Source organism: Rhinopithecus bieti, unplaced genomic scaffold (genome assembly GCF_001698545.2).
Source record: "Rhinopithecus bieti isolate Rb0 unplaced genomic scaffold, ASM169854v2 scaffold_14549, whole genome shotgun sequence".
Classification (NCBI taxonomy): domain Eukaryota; kingdom Metazoa; phylum Chordata; class Mammalia; order Primates; family Cercopithecidae; genus Rhinopithecus; species Rhinopithecus bieti.
Genome location: NW_016808027.1, coordinates 1,716,872 through 1,741,803, shown reverse-complemented (window position 1 = coordinate 1,741,803; position 24,932 = coordinate 1,716,872). Strand labels below are relative to the sequence as shown.

The following is a 24,932-nucleotide window of genomic DNA, read 5'->3' as shown; positions in this document are numbered from 1 at the left end:
AAAAAATCAGGAAACAACAGGTGCTGGAGAGGATGTGGAGAAATAGGAACACTTTTACACTGTTGGTGGGACTGTATACTAGTTCAACCATTGTGGAAGACAGTGTGGCGATTCCTCAAGGATCTAGAACTAGAAATACCATATGACCCAGCCATCCCATTACTGGGGATATACCCAAAGGATTATAAGTCATGCTGCTATAAAGACACATGCACACGTATGTTTATTGTGGCACTATTCACAATAGTAAAGACTTGGAATCAACCTAAATGCCCATCAGTGACAGACTGGATTAAGAAAATGTAGCACATATACACCATGGAATACTATGCAGCCGTAAAAAAGGATGAGTTTGTGTCCTTTGCAGGGACATGGATGCAGCTGGAAACCATCATTCTCAGCAAACTATCACAAGAACAGAAAACCAAATACCGCATGTTCTCATTCATAGGTGAGAACTGAACAATGAAATCACTTGGACACAGGAAGGGGAGCATCACACACTGGGTCCTATTGGGGGTAGGGGGTATGGGGTAGGGATAGCATTAGGAGATATACCTAAGGTAAATGACGAGTTAATGGGTGCAGCACACCAACAAGACACATGTATACATACGTAACAAACCTGCACGTTGTGCACATGTACCCTAGAACTTAAAGTATAATAAAAAAATAAAAATAAAAAAAGAAAATCATGTGTTTTGGGGAAGGAGAGAATTAACAACCGTTCTTTCCTTAAAATACTTTACATTTTATGAAATTGCAATTGGAATGAAGCAGCTCCTAAAGTAGTCAGTATTCGGGTCAGGGAAATTGAGCAGAGAAGCAAACTACTGTTTGTTTTCTCAACTCCTTCACAATGCTCAGCTGAAGAGGTTCCCACTTAAAAGAGGTGCTGAAGTCATTTCTATTTTAGAAAGGTAGTATGAATGAGGTTTTCTATGTATTAGCTAGAATTTATGGTAATTTGTAAAATGTTTTTCCATTTTTAAACGTAAGAGTCTATATGTCCACCCACAAAGCAGCAGTCACTGCTAAGGGTCTTAGGCTAACATCTGCCACCACACCAGTCTGCATGGCCCATAAGCAGGTGTGGAGAGGACCAGAGTTCACCTGTCAGCAGCACCATGGAATCAACTGTCCAGCCTTTTTGCCATTAATTACCACAGATGTGGTCTTTTTTCTGATATTCTATTCCCACCGGAGTCTTTTTATTAAGATCTTGTACCTGTGAATGCATTTAGGGTACAACATATTGTCTTCAAGGTACGGGGGTGGAAAATCGGAGGCAGGAAGCAAAAGAGTGCACTCACTCTCCCTTCTTACTTTTTGGGAATCCAGGCTTGTCCAGCATGAAACTGGACGTGAACCCAACCATCTGTGTCTGCAAGGAGACTTCTCCCACGGACCACAAGCCACTTGACACCATGGGCCTCATGTGGACATTCCACTGTTTCTGGTGCCCTCTCCCTGGCTATAGTTCTGGCCCAGGAGGCCAGCAAAGCTTCTGGAACAGAAGTTGTCACCACAACTGTATTAACTCCCTCAAGGAGAGCAGCAGACTCTTCTAGGGCAGGCAACCCCTTCCCAGGGAGAAGAGCCACTTCAGGAGGATGTGTCTCCTCAGAGCTTTGCAGGGACGTTTCCCCTTTGTCCGCCTTTGATTTTTTTGGTAATGATTTCCAGATTCTGGCCTCTTTTGCTGTGCTAGGAAAAGTCTTTTGATTTGGATAGGCAAAGGCACACAGGAGCTTATTTCTGGCATCAAAGGCCTGTGTGGCTTTGCCTTTAATTGTAGGCACCAGGCCTGCAGAATGTCGCAGTGAATCGGATTAACAGGTGGCAGTTTAGAGGGTGATGAGGGGATTGGTATCTTCTTCTGAGGTTTGGGGTTGTCTCTGTACTCTGCCGCCTTTTTTGGGCAGAGTGTTTTTTTGTTTTGTTTTGTTTTTTTTTTTTTTTTTTTTGAGACGGAGTCTCGCTCTGCCGCCCAGGCTGGAGTGCTGTGGCCGGATCTCAGCTCACTGCAAGCTCCGCCTCCCGGGTTCACGCCATTCTCCTGCTTCAGCCTCCCGAGTAGCTGGGACTACAAGCGCCCGCCACCTCGCCCGGGTAATTTTTTTGTATTTTTTAGTAGAGACGGGGTTTCACCGTGTTAGCCAGGATGGTCTCGATCTCCTGACCTCGTGATCCGCCCATCTCGGCCTCCCAAAGTGCTGGGATTACAGGCTTGAGCCACCGCGCCCGGCCGGGCAGAGTGTTTTTCCATCTTTAGCAGATATTTCTCCTTTGGTTCCCTTTGCTGATGTTCCTGGCAAAGCAATTGTGTTTGATTGATCCTCTTCCCTCGACTTCTCTGAAGATGTCCAATCCTTGCCTTTTGCCTTCTCCATACTCAGAGAAGAAGTGGAGCTTGGTCCCAAAATCCTTAAATCAGAGTGAAGGTATGCAGTAATCATCACTACCAAGATGGAAACAATTTCTATTTTTCCATAAAGAGTCTATGAAAAGAAGCCAGGCACAGTGGCTCACACCTATAGTCCCCGCTACTCAGGAGACTGAGGCAGGAGGATCACTTGAGCCCAGGAGGTTGAGTTCAGTCTAGACAACATAGTAAGACCCCACATCTCTAAAACGTTTTAAAATTCTGTGAAAAGAAAACCCAAAGTAAGCAGCAGACCTACATATAAACATTGTTTAAAATTACGTTTGCCAAAAGATGGAAATAACCTAAACATCCATCAGTTGTGGAAAGGACATAAAGGACATATTTAATATAATATGGTATATGCAAACAATGGAACATTATTTAGCAATGAAAAGGAATGAAGTGGCTGGGCGCGGTGGCTCACGCCTGTAATCCCAGCATTTTGGGAGGCCGAGGCGGGCAGATCATGAGGTCAGGAGATTGAGACCATCCTGGCTAACACGGTGAAACCCCGTCTCTACTGAAAATACAAAAAATTAGCCGGGCGTGGTGGTGGGCGCCTGTAGTCCCAGCTCCTCGGGAGGCTGAAGCAGGAGAATGGCGTGAACCCGAGAGGCAGACCTTGAAGTGAGCTGAGATTGCGCCACTGCACTCCAGCCTGGGCGACAGAAGCAAGACTCCATCTCAAAAAAAAAAAAAAAAAAAAAAAAAAAAAAAAGAAAGAAAAGGAATGAAGTACTGATACATGCTACACCGTGGATGAACCTTGAAAACATTATGCTAAGTAAAAGAAGCCAGTCACAAAATACCATACATTGTATGTTTCCTTGTATATAAAANTTGAGTTCAGTCTAGACAACATAGTAAGACCCCACATCTCTAAAAACGTTTTTAAAAATTCTGTGAAAAGAAAAACCCAAAGTAAGCAGCAGACCTACATATAAACATTGTTTAAAAATTACGTTTGCCAAAAAGATGGAAATAACCTAAACATCCATCAGTTGTGGAAAGGACATAAAGGACATATTTAATATAATATGGTATATGCAAACAATGGAACATTATTTAGCAATGAAAAGGAATGAAGTGGCTGGGCGCGGTGGCTCACGCCTGTAATCCCAGCATTTTGGGAGGCCGAGGCGGGCAGATCATGAGGTCAGGAGATTGAGACCATCCTGGCTAACACGGTGAAACCCCGTCTCTACTGAAAATACAAAAAATTAGCCGGGCGTGGTGGTGGGCGCCTGTAGTCCCAGCTCCTCGGGAGGCTGAAGCAGGAGAATGGCGTGAACCCGAGAGGCAGACCTTGAAGTGAGCTGAGATTGCGCCACTGCACTCCAGCCTGGGCGACAGAAGCAAGACTCCATCTCAAAAAAAAAAAAAAAAAAAAAAAAAAAAAGAAAGAAAAGGAATGAAGTACTAATACATACTACACCGTGGATGAACCTTGAAAACATTATGCTAAGTAAAAGAAGCCAGTCACAAAATACCATACATTGTATGTTTCCTTGTATATAAAATGTCCAGAACAGGCAAATATATAAAGACAGAAGGTAGGGCTTCAGGGAATGGGGAGACTGGGCCATGACAGCTAATGGGTATGGGGGCTTGTTTTTGAGGCAGTGAAAATATTTAAAATTGATTGTGGTGATGGTTGCACAACTCTGTGAATATACTAAAAACCACTGAATTGTGACTTTGAATGGATGAATTGTATGCTATATGAATTATATTTCAATAAAACTGTTAACAAAAATGGAAAAATGGCTGGATGTGGTGGCTCATGCCTATAATCCCAGTGGTTTGGGAGGGCAAGGCTGGAGGATCACTGGAGCACGGGAATCAGAAACCAGCCTGGGCAACATAAGGGGACCCCCTCCTCCATCTCTACAAACAATTAAAAAAAAATGAGCTGGGCATGGTGGTGTCACCTCCCTCCCGAGGTGGGAGGATCACCCGAACTACTCAGGAGGCTGAGCCTGGGAGGTTGAGGCTGCAGTGAACTGTGATCGCACCACTGCACTCCAGCCTGGGCAACGGAGCAAGACTGTCTCTAAAAAATAAAAGGAAAAAAACCAAAATGCAAATTAGACAATTTTAGCATTCTCTCTCTCTCTCTTTTTTTTTTTTTTTTTTTTGAGACAGAGTCTCACTCTGTTGCCCAGGCTGGAGTGCAGTGGCACAACCTTGACTCACTGCAACCTCCACTTCCCAGGTTCAAGCGATTCTCCTGCCTCACCCTCTGGAGTAGCTGGGACTACAGGCACCTGCCACCACACCTGGCTAATTTTTGGATTTTTAGTAGAGGTGAGGTTTCACCATATTGGCCAGGCTGGTCTTGAGCTCCTGACATCAACTGATCCACCCACCTCAGCCTCCCAAAGTGCTGGGATTACAGGTGTGAGCCACCACGCCTGGCCCATTTTAGCATTCTCTTAAGGACAGCTTGTTGCACTTTGAATAAATTTGAAATGGGTTAATCTCTTAAGTACAGTTTGTTGCACTTTGAATAAATTCGAAATGGGTTAAAAAGCAATGGCTGGTCGTGGTGGCTCACATCTGTAATCCCAGCACTGTGGGAGGCTGAAGCGGGCAGATCACAAGGTCAGGAGTTCCAGACCGGCCCGGCCAACATAGTGAAACCCCATCTCTGCTAAAAATACAAAAACTAGCCGGTGTTGTGGCACGTGCCTGTAGTCCCAGCTACTGGGGAGGCTGAGGCAGGAGAATAGCTTGAACCCAGGAGGCAGAGCTTGCGGTGAGCCGAGACCAAGCCATTGCACTCCATCCTGGGTGACAGAGTGAGACTCCATCTCAAAAAAAAAAAAAGAAAAAAGAAAAAAGGAGAATGTTTTCCAAGGCTTCTTATGAGATGTCAGTGAATCTTCATGGTCTGAGTTGAGACCTGAAATAAATTTAAGGCATGCTGATTTGCACACCTTTGACAAGGCTTAACTGACATAGAATTTATAAATATCCACAGGAATTTTTAATGTTCCATCATATCATTTCTCAATACTGGATGTTCATTGTTTTATACTTTTGCTATTTATTTATTTATTTATTTATTTATTTTGAGACGGAGTCTCGCTCTGTCACCCAGGCTGGAGTGCTGTGGCCGGATTTCAGCTCACTGCAAGCTCCGCCTCCCGGGTTTATGCCATTCTCCTGCCTCAGCCTCCCGAGTAGCTGGGACTACAGGCGCCCGCCACCTCGCCCGGCTCGTTTTTTGTATTTTTTAGTAGAGACGGGGTTTCACCGTGTTAGCCAGGATGGTCTCGATCTCCTGACCTCATGATCCGCCTGTCTCGGCAAAGTGCTGGGATTACAGGCTTGAGCCACCGCGCCCGGCCTACTTTTGCTACTTTAAATACCAAGAAGCCTTTTCACAGGAAGAAGAAAATCTCCATTATTCTCCAGAGTGTAGGTAACAAAATATAAAATTAAACCAGATATATGTTTGACAAAGTAACACCTAAAATCACCATTATAATATTCATAATAACATTATGTTAACAGTCATCATAAAGTCCATAAAATTTATCCTTAGATTTATAAAAAATGCAGATTGTCTCAAGGTAAAAAATACAGTAAGTGCTTTTTGCTAAAAAGCTCTTTGTTGAATTAGGATGTGCTATAATAACTAAGACACCAGACAATACTAAATGTTACCCAAACTACAACACAACACACTTTGAACATAATTTAAGCCTAAATTATTCTGCACCAGCAGGATTCTTTTTAGTGCCTGGCAGTATAAAGCCAACTTTAAGATAAAAGACACAAAGTGTGAATAACAAGTTCGGTGGCAAAATTAATACCAATGAAGCTTAGCAGAGAGAAGTGAGGAAGGTGCCCATCTCTCCATTCGGATAAGATGCCATCTCTAAACATTACATTCCTTTCAGGAAGTGGAACTTAAGATTTAGGTAAAGAAAACTGGAAAAACTAGCCTGAATGTGAGTATCTAGTGTTAAAGCAACTTCCTAGAATGAATGAATCAAGGTAAGAACATATATAGTTTTCTACTGGGAAGTAAGAGTTTCTGAAGATTTTCTTTTCTGTAAAGTTTGTAGTGTGACTATTTTCCTACAAACTCATTGAATTCAGAACTAAACAGTAGAATTACAAGCATAGCTCAAAGGAACCCAGTCTGTTTCTGTTGTAGCAACGTAAGATTTCTGTTATGTTGTTGAATCTGTGGTTGCTTCCTCAATGACCATTTCAAATGACTCTGTCCTCTCATCTGCTCAAAGCAGGAAGTCAAATCATGTTTTCCGTTTTCATCAGAAGCATCACCACACTTTCTGTTTGCGTTGATGAGATGGTACAGCATGGTGACATACCCACAGAAATCCTGCAAATCCACTTTGCTCCTTAATATTTCCAATGCTTTATGAGCACCCATATGACACAAGCAAACTCTCCTTGTGGTATTATTTTATCAAATGGAAACATTTCTCTCATCCCACCATGTCCGGAGCCCTGAGGCCTGGAAATTGCCGCGGCCTCTGTTGCTTAAGCTCCGCATTGCGGAGACAAGATGGCGCACTTCCTGGTCCTTCATCATCAACTTTTCCCGCGCTATTTGCGCGAACTTTTCCCCCGGGCAGGTAGAAAACTTCCCGCGCCGGGAAAGACTAAGTCTACCGAGCATGCGCCTGGTGACGTCTCTCATTATTCTCCTCCCCGCCTGCTCTGCCTCATTTCCTCTTTCTTACCAGCCTATATAAGCTGTACCAACGCCCTCAATAAACGAGACTTGATCAGGATACTGTCTTGTCTCCATTTCTTTTGTCTCTTGTCTCTCTAAATTCCCACCCCCTCCTCCAAGGTCTGTGTTAACGATCCCGCTGGACGGGACACCACCATTCAACATTGTAAGCACATGTGAAGCATGGATCATAACTCCAAGACATAATAATAATAATAGAGCAAGAATAACAACGCTGAAATATATCTGACAGTTTTTGCGATCTTGTGCCTTTGGAAAGTAAAAGAAATGGGGTTATGACTTCTGGGGATGACTTCTGGATAACAGGTCTAATATGCTGAGGAGTTCTACTCTGAGGGACTGGATTCATTGGTGAGAGGAGCCATGGAAACAAGCAATATACAATTCTTGTTTAGAACTCTGCTGCAAGTCACAGGTTCCAAATCAAGAAGGCTTTCACAGTGTAAGATACTGAGAAGAAAACCACAGTTGGGTTGTTTTGGTTGTGTAACCACATCATTGAGACACAGACACAGTGTTGTGCTTCTCAGAGTAAAATTTCTCTCTATTCTGTACTTCTTTTTCACCAGTGTTTTGAACCTTTTCTAGGTCTTTAAAAAAGTTGTCCAGACATTCATATGAAAATTTGCAAACTTTTGGTGAAAGATATCCCGTCATTAAAAACCAGCAAGAGTGGCCAGGCATGGTGGCTAGCACCTGCAATCCCAATGACTTGGGAGGCTGAGGTGGGAGGATCACTTGAGTCCAGAAGTTCAAGACCAGCCTAGGCAACAAAGCAAGCCCCTATCTCTATAAAAAATTTAAAAATTAGCTGGGCCTGGTGGCAGGTGCCTGTAGTCCTAACTACCTGAGAGGCTGAGGCAGGAAAACTGCTTGGGCCCAGGAGTTTGGGGGCTGCAGTGAACCGTGATCATGCCACTGCACTCCAGCCTGGGTAACAGTGAGACTCTGTCTTAAAAAAAAAATCTGGCTGGGCGCTGTGGCTCAAGCCTGTAATCCCAGCACTTTGCCGAGACAGGCGGATCACGAGGTCAGGAGATCGAGACCATCCTGGCTAACACGGTGAAACCCCATCTCCACTAAAAAATACAAAAAATTAGCTGGGCGAGGTGGCAGGCGCCTGTAGTCCCAGCTACTCGGGAGGCTGAGGCAGGAGAATGGCGTAAACCCGGGAGGCGGAGCTTGCAGTGAGCCGAGATCGCGCCACTGCCCTCCAGCCTGGGCGCCAGGGGAGCCTCGGTCCAAAAAAAAAAAAAAAAAAAAAAAATCTGTTTACAGATGTAACATTGTACCATGATGAATTAAGTTGATTTAAATTAATTAATTAATTTTTTAGTGAAAGCAACTATATTAAGTAAAGGAATAAAGAATGGCTATTCCAGCCGGGCATGGTGGCTCACGCCTGTAATCCCAGCACTTTGGGAGGCAGAGGTGGTTGGATCACTTGAGGTCAGGAGTTTGAGAATAGTCTGGCCAACATGCTGAAATCATGTCTCTGCTAAAAATATAAAAATTAGCCAGGTGTGGTGATGTGTGCCTGTAATCCCAGCTACTCAGGAAGCTGAGGCAGGAGAAATGCTTGAACCTGGGAGGCAGAGGTTGCAGTGAGCCGAGATTGCACCACTGTACTCCAGACTCCGCGACAAAGTGAGACTCTGTCCCAAAAAGAAAGAAAGAAGAAGAAAATACCTTACAGAGTTGCAAAGTAATCATCTAATCACTTTGTACTCAATTATGAAACCTTCAAGAGAATAAAATTTTTGTCAGATATGGATACATCCAAATGAATAAATTCTTAGTTATATAAACTAGGTACCACATGGTAATCCTCAAACTTCACTGAAATGATGGTAGACTCTCTTTGTTTTACTTCTCTTCATTTCTAAATGTTGAGAGGGTTGAGGACCCGAATAAATGATCTTATCAGTAGCATATTTCTCAGGCAAAGTCCATATTTTACGTCATTTTGTGATCCGACCAGCCTACATCATCCACAATGTGTCTATGGCAGTTTCTACCGACAATATTGGTGAAAGATGACCACTATGTGTCCATTCGTCAAATGCCAAAAAGATCAACTTTTGACAATCGACACTGACTTATAAGATCAATGTACTGGTGTCTTTTTATGCCAGGAAACTCAGACAATCAGCCTCCGTAAAACTGGGCAATGGATTATAACTTTTCTCATTGATGAAAATGTCCTCCACAATCCTGGAGTGACTTGAAAATGGTGTTTTCCTCAGGCCCTTTACTGTAATATCCAATAAGTGATAAAGGTACAGCATGAGTTGATCTCGACTATAACAGTTCCTTATAGTATTTTTATTCCTCTTTCTTAACATGTTTAAATTATTAATATTTCTGTGGCATCATGGATTGTGGATATGTAGAGGACAACATGCTTTGCATATTCTTTTCTGTGAATTTTCAAGGCCCTGTCACATGTTGGCTGGTGGCTTGCCCTGCGGGTGTTTGTGCTGGATGCAGAGCACTGTGTCTATGGTTCAAAGGCCTGTGGTGAGCCCGCAGGAAGCCTGATACCTTACGCTTTAGAATGTTGGGGCACCCCATAGTAAGGGTTCCTGACAGCTCAGCATAGCATAGAACAGAGAACGGTGCATCAGCAGTTCCAAGTTTCTTCATTAATCTACATTTTAGGGGATAAAAAGACTTTCAAGATTATCTTTCTTATAAATAACTCTCCAGGCCCCAGTAACCTTCCTTCATATGTGACCATTCCTCGAACTTCACTGAAATGCTTGGAGAATCTCTTGTTTTACTTCCCTTCATTTCAAATTGTTTGCCTTTATGATTCTCTCTCTCTCTCTCTCTCTCTCTCTCTCTCTCTTTAGATTGGCTCTCACTCTGTTGCCCAGGCTGGAGTGCAGTGATGCAAACATGGCTCACTGTAGCCTCGGCCTTCTGGGCTCGGGTGATCCTCTTATCTCAACCTCCCAAGTAGCTGGGACCACAGATGTGCATCACCATGCTCAGCTAATTTTTAAACTTTTTTTTGTAAAATGGGGTTTCACCATGTTGCCCAGGCTGCTCTTCAACTCAAGCTATCCACCCCACCTCGGCCTCCCAAAGTGCTGGGACTACAGGTGTGAGCCACGTCTGGCCATGACTCTCTTTTATTTCTAGGTTTCTCATATTCTTTCCAGAGCAGTCTCTCCTACTTTTACCCATTATTCTATCCCCTGCTAAGTTTTCCCCAGGACCTTGCTTCTGCAGTCTGTTCCCTATTCTTCTTTCCTTCCGCTGTGTAAATTAAAATGAACTGTCCTCAGGGCTTGCCCACCCCTTTCACAATGTCTATTTTTTCCCCTTCCTCTCTCTGCCAAACTTTCCAAACAATTGTCTGTCCTCTGACTTCTCAGCCTCTGGCACAACTGTTACATATTTGATGAATGGATAAATGAATGATCTCACATTTATCTCCTCATTCACTTCACTCCAGTCACACAGGCCTTCTTTCTGCATTTTGAACATGCCAAACTCATTTTCACTTTAGGGCCTGTGGACCACTGGTTCCCTTTGCCTGGAGCACTCTTAAGATCTTTGCTTGGCCAGCAACTCTTATCATCCCTACACACACACACACACACACACACGCACCCCACATGCACACACACATACACACACATTATCAATACCCAAGTTTAAGTACACTTTGAAAGTAAATTCTTCTTTAAATGTGAGACAGAGTCTTGTTCTGCTACCCAGGCTGGAGTGTAGTGGTGTGGTCATGGCTCACTACAGCCTCAACCTCCCAGGCTCAAGTGATTCCTCCACCTAAGCCTCCCCCATAGCTGGGGCTACAGGCGTGCACCACCATATCTGGCTAATTTCTGTATTTTCTGTAAAGATGGAGTCTCCCTATGTTGCTCAGGCTGGTCTCGAACTCCTGGACTGAAGCAACCCTCCCACCCTAGCCTCCTAAAGTGCTGGGATTACAGGCATGAGCCACCACTCCCAGCCTAAAGGAAACTTTTATTGAAGTAAAACACATACAAAACACTGCACAAACCCTAAGTATACAGCATGAAAAACTTTTATAAAGCAAACATCCCTGTATAATGAGCACACACATGAGCAAATATTACTAACACCCAGAAGTGATCCTTTGTGTCTACCGTCAGTCTCTATCCACCCAAAGAATAACCAGTATCCTGATTTTTAACACCAAATATTTGTTTTACCTGTTCTTGAACATTATATAAATGGAATGGTACTGTATGTACGATTCTGTGTCTTCCCTCAACGCTGTGTGAGATTCATCCAAGTTACATAAAATTGTAGTTCTTTAATTTTCATTCAAAAATAGGCAGAGGCCTTAGACATTTCTCCAAAGAAGATATACAGATGGCCAATAACCACATGAAAAGAGCCATAGCATCACTAATCATTAATCAAAACCACCATGAGAGACCCACCTTACATCCATTAGGATGGCTACTATCAAAAACCCAGAAAATAAGTGTTGAAGAGGTTGTGGAGAAACTGAAACCCTTATATACTGTAGCTGGGAATGAGAATGGTCCAGCTGCTATGGAAAACAGTATGATGGTTCCTCAAAAAATTAAATACAGAATTACCAATACCAAGTGATTCCACAATTCCACTTTGCACTTTGAATATACACCTAAAAAAATAGAAAGGAGTTTTTTTTTTTGTTGTTTGTTTGTTTGTTTTCTTTTTTTTGAGACGGAATCTTGCTCTGTCACCCAGGCTGGAGTGCAGTGGTGCGATCTGAGCTCACTGCAACCTCCACCTCCTGGGTTCAAGCGATTCTCCTTCCTGAGTCCCCCCAGTAAATCTCTAAGTCTGCAACCCAGCCATACTGACAGCTGGCAATCCCTTGGATGCACCTTGAATGTTTTTATCTTGTTTCTGGGCCTTTACATGAACCATTCCCTTTGCCTAGAATAACTTTCGCTTAACTTTCTTTACATGGATAACACCTATTTGACCTTTAGGTGTCTTCCTCCAAGAAGCTTCTTGGCCCCCCAGCCAGGTCAGATGTTCCTTAACTGTGTACCTGCTCTTGGGTGCTTTGTACACACCTCTATTTGTAGCTTTGATCACCCAGTATGGTGACTGATGGTTTGTGGTTTGTCTTTCCTGCCCCACCATCCTCCACCCCAGTGAGCTCCTTGAGGACAGGACTGGTCTTGTTCACCCTAGCACCTAATATAACGTATGGCTCACAATGTATGTACAATGAATATTTTCACTCTGTAGCACTCTGTGCTTTTCAAAGTGCCCTGAAACAAACTCATCTACGGAGCTATAACAATATTTCCTTAACATTGATTCCTCCTGAATAAAATATTCTTTTAAAAAATACTACCATTACTTAGAACATTTATGTGAATTATCCATCATGTCACAGATGGGACTGAGTCGGGACTGTATCTCATTTTCATCTGATACATTAGAAGAGTTTGAGAAAAACCGGATTCCTTTTGAACCACTTGACTGGAGGTGGTGTCTCTAGGAGTGTGGTGGGGAAATGGGTGCACGGAACTCAGAAGCTGGCCTCAGCTGGTGATCTGACCTTCTCATGAATTCACGTCCCTGCTTTCCTGGAAGCATAAATTGAAGGCAACATTGAAAAGGTGTTCACACTGTAGCCTGGGAGAAACTGTCTCTCAGTCCTTGGACTCACAGAATGAAAGAGCTTCGGGTCATCTGGTTGAATCTCTGCCTTTAAGACGTGGGGAAAGAGACTGGGAGCGGTGGCTCACGCCTGTAATCCCAGCACTTTGGGAGGCTGAGGTGGGCGGATCATCTGAGGTCAGGAGTTTAAGACCAGCCTGGTCAACACAGTGAAAACCCCATCTCTACTAAAAATACAAAAACTAGCCAGGGTGTTGTGGCACGCACCTGTAGTCCCAGCCACTCGGGAGTCTGAGGCAGGAGAATCACTTGAACCCGGTAGGTGGATGTTGCTGCAAGCCAAGATTGTGCTAACCTGGGCACAGAGCAAGACTTTGACTCAAAAAAAAAAAAAAAAAAAAAAAAAAATGGAGAAAGAGATCCAGTATTTTGGCTTAGAAACCTCACAAGACTCACCAATCTCGTTTTTCTTTCTCCAAAAGGCTGGACTTGGCAGTTAGTAGGCTCCTGATCCCACTCAAAATATCTCTTAGAATATTTTATCCTCCCTTTCTCAGAATCACCTGAATAGTATCCTCTGCGTAGGTGGTGTGTTAATATTGCCGTATAGAAATTCATGGAAGACATAGTTCCATGCCCTAGAAACTTACAAACCGAGACCAGGAGTTTGAGAGTGATCTGCACATGTCAGTCAAGTCAAAAGAAAGAGAAACTCTTTTTTTGTTTTGTTTTGTTTTTGAGATGGGGTCTCACTCTGTCACCTAGGCTGGGGTGCAGTGGTGTGATCTTGGGTCACTGCAACCTCCATCTCCTGGGCTCAAGTGATCCTCCCACCTGAGCCTCCCAAGTAGCTGGAACCACAGGCGTGTGCCACCACGCCTGGCTAAAAAGGGAAAATTTTAATTTAATTCAATTCAATTTAATTTTTTTTTTTTGAGACAGAGTTTTGCCCAGACTGGAGTGCAGTGGCACGGTCTTGGCTCACTGCAACCTCTGCCTTCCAGGTTCAAGCGATTCTCTTGCCTCAGACTCCCAAGTAGCTTGGATTACAGGTACCTGCCACCATGCCTGGCTAATTTTCTTTTTTATTTTTTTTAAATTTTTTAAATTTTTAGTAGAGACAAGGTTTCACCATGCTGGCCAGGCTGGTCTCGAACTCCTGACCTCAAGTGATCCGCCTGCCTCGGCCCCCAAAAGGCATGAGCCACTGCACCAACCAGAAAGTTTTTAAAATATGGGTTTTATTTGAAAACCAAGCCAGACATTAAATCAAAATAATTTTTTTTGCTTTTGTATGAACTCTCCAGTTTTTATACATAGATGATCTGAAGTTATAATTTAAATTGAGGAAAGTGCTGAGGATGAATAGATATTGGCTTTTTCCCAGGGTGTGGAGGGGTAGGAGCAGGGAAGCAGGGAAAGGACACTACCGAGCGCCTTCTGTATGCCAACGATTTTTTGTTTGTTTTGTTTCAGAGAGTGAGTCTTGCTCTGTTGCCAAGACTGGAGTGCAGTCGTTATTCACAGGTGCAATCATGGCTCATTGCAGCCTTGAACTCCTGGGCTCAAGCAATCCTCTTGCCTAAGCCTCCCAGGTAGCAGATGCACACCACATGTCTGCTTTCCAAGGAGGTTTAGGTCAACCCTCACAACAAGCCTGTGAAGCAGGGATTGTTATTCCCACTTTTCTGGTAGCACACCAAGGTGCAAGGATTCCCTGTGGATAGGTGGTTAGTATGGTAGAATGGGGTGAGGTTTGAACCCAGTCCTGACAATCATCAGAGCTACACAAGGCTGCCAAGAAGTAGAAAAAGACAGTGGCATTTTGGGTCCCCATTATCAATTCGAAAGATGTACAGTTTTAAGCTTGGAAGTCGGTCGTCTGGTTCAACCCTGCCTTTTGCAGAAGCAGGAGCTGGAGCCCTAAAAAAATAAAGCAACTTGCCTGCAATTAAATAGGGTGAGAGGGGGCAGATGAAGTGTAGGCATGTGGGGCTGGATCTGGCCCCACGCTGACACATAGAAAGCCTGAAATATAAGTGAGAAAGGAAAATTCCAAGAAAGAAAAGGCAGAGAAGTGGCTGTTCTTATTCCCACACCTAAGGTGTGAATTCTTTTATTGAGTCATAATAATTTCCCAAGAATTCCGAGTCTTGCTACTTTAGGTTCTTGCCCAGGAATCCACCTCTTTTCCCCCAAGCCCAACAACCCTTTGAGGTGCTCACGATTGAGTGCGTGGTGGGGGGGAAGGGGCTGCATGGGGGCGGGGCTCCTATGGCTTCACATCATCCACTGTCACCTCTGGTCCCCAAGTCTCTGGATCCTTTGGTCTCACCTCTAGACAACCGTATCTTTCAAACCTTCTTCCCTGGCAACTCCTCTCTGTCCCGACAAAATCTCTCCCAAGACATTGTCCTTGTAGTTAGATTCACACAGAGCTTTTGCTTTCATAAGGTGTGTACATGCCCAGCTTCTCACTTGCGTGTGGCAGCACCCCTGGTGAGGTGGACAGGGAAGGGACGGCTCCCTCCATTTTGTAGGAAAGGGGAGGCTGCTCTCTTGATTTTTCAGTGTCGTCAGGAATATTTACGAGTCCGTCTCACACTGGCACAGGCTCTAGTTTTTTCTCTTGTTCCTTGGGTTTCCTAGAATTCCAAAGGACTCTCTGTGGCAGCCACATTACGAACAGGCTGATGATGCATGTGTGACGGTGCAGCGGCAGTCGCCAGCTCTGTGTTGCTGGGTGGCGTCCCTCCGGGCTCCGTGGCTGATCTCCCACTCTATCGTGGGCCCCTCCTGTCCCGTGCTTGCCATCCTTCCTGCTTATCATTCATTATCTAACCAGATTTCACGGGGATACACATCTCCAACCCTCCATTTTGTCCAAACGGATCTATCTTGGTTTATTTTCTCTTGCCTAAATATTAGGCATGCCTAATGGGTTTCAAAAATTAATATAATTTATTTTCCATCTTGTCAGTGCAAAACAAAGGTGTTCTCAAGGCATGGCACTGAAGACCAGAATCCTTCCTCCTCTTCTACTTCTGTTTCTTGAATCAGCAACAAGTAAACAACAGTTCTGTAAACATGTGTGGGTCTGTGTCCATGTGTGCATGGATCCGCCGTTTTCTTCCATTCTTAACTGGTTTGGGACACGTTAGCTATCAGCGGCCTTCCTGTCGTGTTCAAAACGGAGATTCCCGTAATATCTGGACTTTCATCAGGGCCCGTTTCAGCTGCTCATAGGTTACGAACATCACCACGTTCCAGGATCCCAAACGCAAAAAGGAGGGTGTAAATCTGATGAGAAAAACAACCAACACATCAGGTGGAGTGCTAGGAGGCCACAGCAGACGCGTGTGCTCTCGGGGACACAGTGGCAGTGCCAAAGGCTCTAGACTTCTGTTCATCACAAGCATTTTCTGAAATCCTTTCAGTCTCTCTCGCTCTCTCGCTCTTTTTTTTTTTTTTTTTCCTGCTAAGGGGATTTAGGCAGAAGTCGGAGTCAGAGAAAAAGAAAACCTGACGTTTTGAGACAGGTTACTGTGTTAGGCAGCGAATTCTCTCTTTTTTTTTTTTTTTGAGACGGAGTCTCGCTCTGTCGCCCAGGCTGGAGTGCAGTGGCGCGATCTCAGCTCACTGCAAGCTCCGCCTCCCAAGTTCAAGTGATTCTCTTACCTCAGCCTCCCAAGTAGCTGAGATTACAGGCATGCACCACTACGCCTGGCTAATTTTTGTATTTTTAGTAGAGACAGAGTTTCTCCATGTTGGTAGGCTAGTCTCGAACTCCTGACCTCAGGTGATCCACCTGACTCAGCCTCCCAAAGTGCTGGGATTACAGGCATGAACCACTGCACCGGGCCCCTCACAGTTCTATAAGGCAGCCATGTTTTCACAAACCGAGGCCCAGGGAGGTTAAGAGCTCAACCAAAAACCTGTGGCTAGTAAGTGTCAGAGGTGTGGTTCTGACTCCACCCTGCTGCTGGGTGTTTCTGGGTTCAGTTACACCCCGGGGGGCCAGCCCTAACATGGCCCCCTGCCAGGACATGGAGAAGCTTGGGCTTTGCAGGGTGAAGACAGTGTGGCACCAGATTTAGCTCATCTCCAGAGAGCCTGGCTGTGCTGTGATGGCACTGCAGGGACAGTGTCCCCACCTCAGCTGTGGCTCACCAACTCAGGGAGAAGCCCATGAGCTGGCCCCTGCCCCTCTCTCAGCCTGTCCCTCCACTAACCACCTCCTGGGCCCCTTTGCTCCCACCAGACTCAGCTAGTCACATTCCCTGATGATGCCAGGCCCTCTTCCCTCCATGCCTTTGCTCCTCTTGCTCCCTCTGCCTGGACTGTCCCCTGCTCTCCTCCTTTGCTGGCTGGTTGCTCTTTGCTCTGGAGGACTCAGTTGGGGAACCATAACCTCATGCTATGGGTTTTCTTGACCCTCATGGGGACTATAGCACTGTGACAACAAATGTAAACTCTGGAGTCAGACCTGGGTTCAAATCCAAGCTCTCCCAGTTTCCAGCTTTACAATCTGGACACATCACTTAATTTTTCTAAGCCTCAGTTTCCTCATCTGTAAAATGAGGAAAATAACAGTATCTGCCTTATAGAGTTAGTCGTGCAGATTAGGTGAGTTAATGTCGGACAGCACTCAGCACAGGGCCCAGCATCAGTAAATGCTCAGTAAATATCACCAACTTATCTGCTGCTCTTTGAGGGGAGCATAACCCAGGGCCTGGCACCTACAGGATGCTCCAGAAATGTTGGACAAGTGAAAGCAGTAACTGAGACAAGTGGCTACAGCTGAAGACTGTAATGATAGAGGCACTTTTTGGAAGAACAGTCTGTCAGTTGCAATATAGTTTTGTTACGTCATTCCCAGGCTCGAGAACCTATAGTAGCTCTTGTTCACTTGTTGGGTCCATGATAACACCAGGCACCAGAAAACTCTCTGTTGAAGGCATCAGCAGTGGGAGGTGAAAGGGCCAAGTTAACAGCTTACCAGTAGGATAAACAACATTGTTGGGTGTGGTGTCTGACGGTCTGGGTTTGAGCCATGGCTCCACCATTTTAACTTGTGGTCTTGGATAAGTTACTTAACTTTTCTGACACTCAGTCTTTTCCTTAGTTAATGTGGACAATACTACCCAGTTCAAGGGGCTGCTGGGATAATGCGTGTAAAGTGCTCAGCACGAGGCCTAATATAGAGTGACTTAGCTGTCGTGATAATCGTCACCAATCTGCATTATCGAGTGCTCACTCTGTGTGAGGGACTGTGGGAGATACAAGACGTCTGAGCCACTTTGGCTTTCAGGAACTTGCCCTTTGCTAGAGGAATAACTTAAGCTTACCAATACTGTAATACAAGGCAGGAGGTGATAAATACCATAAAAATGGTATCAAATGGCATTGCAGAAGTTCCCAGGGAGGAGGGAAAATTTACACCTGAGAGTGTTAGGGAGGAGGTGGCATTTGAACTGGTCTTGAAGGAGGCTAAAATTGACAGCCTGTAGATGATGAGGCATTCCATGCAGAGGGAGCAGCAAGTGCAAGAAAATGTGGAGTGTGTGGAGACAGTGAGGAAGGCACCGGCCGTGGTCAGCGTGGTGCTCAATGGCCATGGCAGGAGGTCTGGGAGGTCTCAGGATTGCTAACTTCCTTTGGAGACAGGCAGTACTTTTACCTGTTCCTAGAACGCTTCCTCAGTCAGGCTTCCCTAACTCTCCCCATCAGGTATGGTTCACTTTTTTTCTTTTACTTGCATGGTTTTTTAAACTTCTCCTTTGTGGCATTTACATCTGTACTCTTCACCGCTACATCCCAGGTTGACCCATGGTAGCCACATTAGAAAAGAAAGAAGTCCCTGTTCTCTGGGAGGGAGTGCTGGAGGCAGGAGGAGGCTCACCCCTTGTAGAAGGCTGTGGGGCCCTCCTGGGCCACCATCTTTATCATACAGTCGAGGGGGCTGAGGTACTGGCCTGGAGGTGAGTTCATATACCGGGTCTTCACCACATCCACCGGGGAGGCCACCACTGTGGCACAGAAGCCGGCTCCAAAGGCAGAGGCAAAGTGGCAGGGGAAGTTGTCTGCATAGGAAGGATGAGCAAATATCAAGGAGTGCATTTGTGTTCTGTCCATATGTATGCACTGTTTGTCCCCAACTCAACCATGAACTCCCTGAGCATATTTTCCGTATCTGACAGTATTTTCCGTTTCTCTCACAGTGCCCTGGGCTAAGCTCTTGGTAAGTACTGGCAAACTAGGCCTGGGCTGACCCAGAGGTGGGAGGTCATGCAGGCTGTTTGAGGAAACTGAAGTCAGAGAAGGTGAGAGATCCTTGCTTAAAGCTACATAGTGAGATGTGGTGCTGGGACTGGAACCCAAGTCTCCAGCCTCCCAGCTTAGGGGTCTTTCCTGCTTTTCACCACAATGTACCAGGCACTCTTTACTAGGCACTCCTTCTCTCTCTGCTTCTTCTAAAACCCAGTTGCCTCTGGGTTCCCTCCCTGCTGGGGGAGGGCTGCCTGCCTGGAGCCCAGGGCCTCACCAGTGAGCAGGTGATAGTCCAGTAGCTTCTCCTTGAGGATGTCGTAGGTCACCACCTCAGCACAGTTGACGATGGCATTCCTCATGATGTTGGGCAAAGTTCCTGTTAGGAAGGCAGTGGGGACGGATGAATGGGAAATGGGAGAAATGGATGCCCTAGCTGCAAGGTCACAGGCCCCAGTTTGGAGGCTATCAGGCCCCATTCCAATGGTCGCAGCCAGAGGATCCCACCCCAGCTGCGCAGATTCCACATTTTCCTCTCTAGAGTTGTTGACAACTCTCAGATTATCCATATCTTCCTCAGAGACAGAGAGCAGAGAGGCCCACTTGTGTTCACTTGGCCTCATTTTGGAGGGTGATCTGCAACAGCTGTCAAAATTAACATATGCCTCCCCGAGACCCAGCTGCAGCCAGAAAAGAAAGTCATTCAGCGAGAGGCTGAGCTCTTGGAACAGTGACGGAATGTGGTGCCAGCAGGGCCCACCCCTGGTTTCACAGGTAAGGGGACAAGCTCTGAAGGGTGCCTAACAAGTGACTGAAGAGCCCCCACTTAAGAGGTGTCCTGCCCTTAAACTTCACTGGGTCAGTTTCTTCTGCAAACATTCCTGCAACCTCTGGTTCACACGCGGAGAGTCCTGCATTCATCACAGTGGCCGCCATGTGGACACATAGGGAACCCTCCAGCTTTGCTCCCAAAGGAGCGCTTCCTCATTGCATCTCCCTGCGCCCACTCCTCACAGCTGTGCGTTTCTGATGCTCCTCTTCTTCCTCCGGGCCCTGCTTGAGGGCCCCTCCCCTTCCATCTCCACACACCTAGAGCCTGTTCAGTCTTCCAGGCCCAGCTTAGGTGTCACCTTCTCTGCAGAGCCCGCCTCTGGAGCTCCACCTCTGGGGCAACCCCTACCACATCCTGCCCGTGGTGTAGCTGCATCTTGACTTATCTCCTCCGCTGTCCTCACGCCCTGGGTGTGTGAAGGTGTCTTAAATTCATTTCTGTCTCTCTCACAGCAGCCTGCACATGGCAAAGGGCTGGTAAAATGAACTGAGTTTGAGGGGCTGTGGCAGGCCAGTGAAGTATCTTTGGTTGTGACGTTCTTTCAGAATCACTGGAACATGCCATGCTGGGAGCCCCTCCTTGCTGGGGTCCCTGCCCCCGCCTGAGGGGAGGGAAAGCTCTGCCTAAGGCCGCCTGTGCCCGGAGTCCAGACCTACCTTTCCACAGGCCCCTGACTCCTTCCTCCCTGGCGATGGTTCTGTAGGCATCCATAGTCCCGCTGTATTTTCTGTCGCTCCCAGACGACCCGAGGTGTATGCTGGCCTGAAATCGGACCTTCACCACATCTGTGGGCTGGGCACAGGTCACTGCCATGGCTCCCGTGGTGCAGCCGGCCAAAATCCGGGTAGTGAGGCTGGAACCTGGAAGGGGCAGAGAGATTGGGCCAGTGCCCTCTACTAAGCAGCTCTCTGGGACATGCTGTTCTTTGCGGGGCTGCCCCTGCAGCTTCCTTGATGTCCACCCAGCCTCCTCATGAGCATCCGGTACCATCTTCCCCGCAGCCCCTGGCTCTGCCTCTGTGTCTAGACTTCCCTGGTCTCTTGACCCACAGACTTTCGGCCACCCCTTTGGTGTTCAGGGACCTGGTCACTCACTGTCCGCGCCTTGTGGGGTGTACACCTGCTTGACAGAGTCGTAGAGGCCGATGCGGATGGAGGCGAAGCTCATCTGGCGCTGCAGGCCGGCCACTAGCCCATTGTAGGGGCTGCAGAGACCCTCGGTCCGCACCATGGTCAGGATGGTGCCCAGCACGCCGCGGTACTGCACAAGCCGGGCCGTCTGGGCCACCGGGTTCTCCCCCTGGATCTGAGGGACAATAGCCGGGGGCGAGGACTCAGATGGGAGGGCAAGAAGGGGCTGCGTGCACAGGAACCCTGCTGGGGCTGAGCCTGCCTGGGCTGGGCCTGAGAACAACCGTGCTGGTCACAGCCTTCACATCACAGTAGAAATCACTGGTGTCTGGGCAGGATTTTACCGTTCATAAAGCAGTGTTATACACACAGCTTGATGTTTGATTCTCAGAGTAAATCAGAGGGACAGATTGTCTTTCCATTTTATAAGTGCTTTGTGGCTTGCCCAAGATCACACAGTTAATTCCTTACTTTTACCGCACACTGTGCACTTTAAGAAGTAGGGCCTAGTCCATAAAGGGCCCTGTCGCATTATGCAAAGAATTTAGATTTTTTTGTCTTGGTGGATGGTGATGAGAGGAGGCAAGGAAGGGTCCTAAGCAGTGGAGTGAGAGTCTTCGTCAGAGTTCTGAGTGAGGAAGGTCATGTGGACACACGTCATGCGGGCTATGGGGGAGAACTAGCCCCTCCTTCCATGTGATCAATGACCCTTGGCCAAAGGGCACCTACCTGCAGGCGGACCTTGGCTGTGTCCAGTGGAAAGGTAAGGAGGTCAGCAAAACAGGCTGCTGTGCCTGCCCCCAGGAACTTCACAGCCATGGTGGGAGGCACGTCTGAAGGCTTCAGTCCAACCATGGTCCTGGAAGGCTCTGCTCAGTCTCTTCAGGGCCGAGAGGAGGTCCAAGGAGAGAGGCTGCTCCACAGCCCTGGGCTTCAGTGCAGCAGTGAGGCTGCAGGAGACAGGCCAGAGGAGGCTGATGGAGTGATGTCTGGCCTGGCCCCCAGGCGCTCCTCAGCACCCAGGAGGGGCTTTAGAAAGGGAGAAGCCTGGGTGGTGCCATACTTAAGCTGCGTGAATTTGGCCTATAAAAACAGGTCACGTTCCCATCCCTCAGATTTTGCAGTCCTCCTCCTGACTCTCTCCCTCCCCTCCTTACCATGGGTAGGCAGAGCTGACAGTGGTATCTGCACTGTAGACATGAGGAAACCGAGACTCAGGCACCTGTTCTCCCCAATATCAAACTGCTTCTTTTTTTTTTTTTTTTTTGAGACAGGTTCTTGCTTTGTTACCTGGGCTGGAGTGCAGTGGTACAATCCAGGCTCACTGCAGCTTTGACCTCTTGGACTCAAGTGGCCTTCCCACCTTCAGCCTTCAGGCGTGCATCACCATACTCAGCTAATTTTTTATTTTTTGTAGAGATGGGGGTCTCTCTATGTTGCTTATTCTGGTCTCGAACTCCTGGCCTCAGCCTGATCACTTGACAAGAGGGGCAGTTCTTAGCCACTCATGGGAAATGGAATGGATGAGCGTAGACTCAGGTCAAAAGCCCATCTTGGGGTCAGGGCTCTAGAACTTTCAGTAGTCAAGCTGGGGGAGGAGGGGAAGCCACAGTGGTGGGCACATGTAGCAGCTGCCCTGAGGCCAGCACTCCCCAATCTTCTTCCCAATTCACTCCAGCCTCCCCTACACCCCTAGCAGCCGGCAGCCTTTTGCCACTGGCCAGTGGAGGAAGAAGTCAAAAGTGGAATCCTCCTTTCTGTAGCTCTGCTGGGGCTCCTGAGGGATGGGATGTTCTAGTCTGCATGGTCCATTAAAGTTTGCTGGTTGCTTCTTGCACCAGATACCGTGCTGAGGGCTTTACAGACACTGACTGAGTCGATCCCTTTATAAGGCTACAAGTAGTTGCTATTATTATTCCCATTTCATAAACCAGGGACCTGAGGCTTCCAGGGCTTTAGCTAGTCATACAACTGAAGTGCTGGCGCTGAGACTGGTGTCCACGCTTGTCTGGCATCTGAAGCTGTGCCTGTTTCACTGCCCAGAGAGTCTCAGACTTCAGCGAGAGCTGAAGATCCCTTGAGCTGCTTGTTTACAGAGTAGATTCTCAGCCCTCAGCCCCAGAGATCCTGATTTAGGTCTGGGGTGGGGCTAGGAATCTGCATTAGGAAAACTCCCCATGGTAGCTCTGAAGCGGGGGAAGAGGACCCCATTTTGAGACATCCTACCCAATACCAGTTGCCTCCCCAACTCCAACCCACCCTCCCGGCAAAGCCTTCACAGCAGCCCACTGAAGAAGCCATCCAGGCGGAGAGACCATGGGCTCTGGAAAGCTCCCAGTAAATGACCTGGACCAGCCTCAGGTCAGAAGTGCCCCTGTCATCCCTACTCAGGAAGAGGCCCCAGGGTCTTCATGGAAAGAAAGGGACTTATGCTCTAGAGGAATCGCAGAGATTCTGGGGCAGGCAAAGAAGAAAGCCACTTCCTGTCTATGGGGATTTGCAAAATCACCAGAGGCAGCCAGCAAGGCAAACGGGGTATGAGTCTTGAGTGAGTGACACGGGTGTTGGGTTCAAGTCCCAGCCCTGCCACAGTACCCTCATCAGGGCTGCAGCTTCCTTTTTATAAGGTGGGGGCTGGACTGAATATCAGGTCTGACATGCTGCAGCTAGTGAGCCCTGACTGCTCGGGGCTGCTCGCTGAAAGCCTCCAATGAAAGGGAGAACAAGGAGAAGGGAGAGGGACAGGGGAAGGGATGAGGGAGGAGAAAGGGGTCTTACCTGTGAGTCCTGCCAGGGCAGAGGCAGCACAGGGGGTCCCTATGGCTCCATCCCAGGGGGTGGCAGCAGGGATCGGATGGCCCCTCCTTGTCATTCACTGTTGTCTCTGCTGCTTCTGGCTTGGCACTGGTCTTATACACACGGGCTGACCTGAAACCTTATCCTAGAGAAGCTGGTTGACTGCCTGATCACTTGACAAGAGGCTGGCTGGTGAGGGCAGTGAGGTGAGAGGGGAGGTGAGTGAGTTCCACCTCTGGTTCAGTCCTGTTACTTGGGGTGCTTTAATATAGCTCCTTTAAACTGTGGACGTTTTCTTGGTGACAAGGGTGTATGGGGGGGTGGACCTGCTGCCACTTTTGAGTCCAAAGGTCAAGGCCTCCCACAATAGGCTGGGCACAGCTCTCCCAGGCCTCATAATAATAATGATAACTGTAATTTCTTCGTGCCCACTATGTGCTAAATATTTTACATACATTACTACTATTTTCCACAATCCTATGAGATAGGTACTATTAGAATTCTAATTTTTTTTACTTTTTTTTTTTTTTTTGGTAATTTAAAAATTTTTAGTAGAGACGAGGTCTCGCTGTGTTCCCCAGGCTGGTCTTGAACTCCTGGGCTCAAGTCATCCTCCTGCCTCAGCCTGGCAAAGTGTTGGGATTACAGGTGTGAGCCACTGCACCTGGCCTAATTTTGTTTTTTAATTACAGATTTATTGATATAGAATTCACATACTATACAATTCATCTGTTTCAAGTGCACAATTCAAATGGTTTTTAGTATATTCTGAGTTGTGCACCCATCAACACAATCTATTTTAGAACATTTTCATCACCCTTCACCCTCCTGCCCTGGAAAAACTCCATACACATTAGTAGTCACTCCCCTTCCCCGACTCCCCAGCCTCAGGCAACCACTAATCAATCTACTTTCTGTCTCTATAAATTTGCCTCTTCTGAACACTTCCTAGAAATGGAATCATCCACTATGTGCTTGTTTGTGACTGGCTTCTTTTACTTAGTATAGTAATGCTTTCAAAGTTAATCCGTGTTGGAGCCTGCTTCAGTATTTCATTTCTTTTTAGTGCTGGGGATCCTAAAATCTTACCACTTATTTTACTGTGGAGGAAATGGAATC

At 46.8% G+C, this 24,932-nt stretch overlaps 1 protein-coding gene and 1 pseudogene across 1 annotated transcript; both read right to left on the bottom strand.

The window, feature by feature from the left end:
• Positions 1 to 1,191: 1,191 nt before the first annotated feature.
• Positions 1,192 to 2,399, bottom strand: LOC108537635 (developmental pluripotency-associated protein 4-like; annotated as a pseudogene).
• A 12,471-nt stretch (positions 2,400 to 14,870) lies between these two features.
• On the bottom strand, positions 14,871 to 24,256 carry UCP3 (uncoupling protein 3). Its single transcript, XM_017885271.1, has 7 exons — positions 23,796 to 24,256; positions 21,747 to 21,967; positions 20,982 to 21,192; positions 20,544 to 20,747; positions 19,333 to 19,434; positions 18,691 to 18,871; positions 14,871 to 16,088 (listed from the first exon to the last, which is right to left on the bottom strand). Exons 2-7 carry the CDS (start codon positions 21,870 to 21,872, stop codon positions 15,974 to 15,976), a joined length of 939 nt encoding a protein of 312 aa, XP_017740760.1. The 5' UTR covers positions 21,873 to 21,967; positions 23,796 to 24,256; the 3' UTR covers positions 14,871 to 15,973.
• Positions 24,257 to 24,932: the final 676 nt, after the last annotated feature.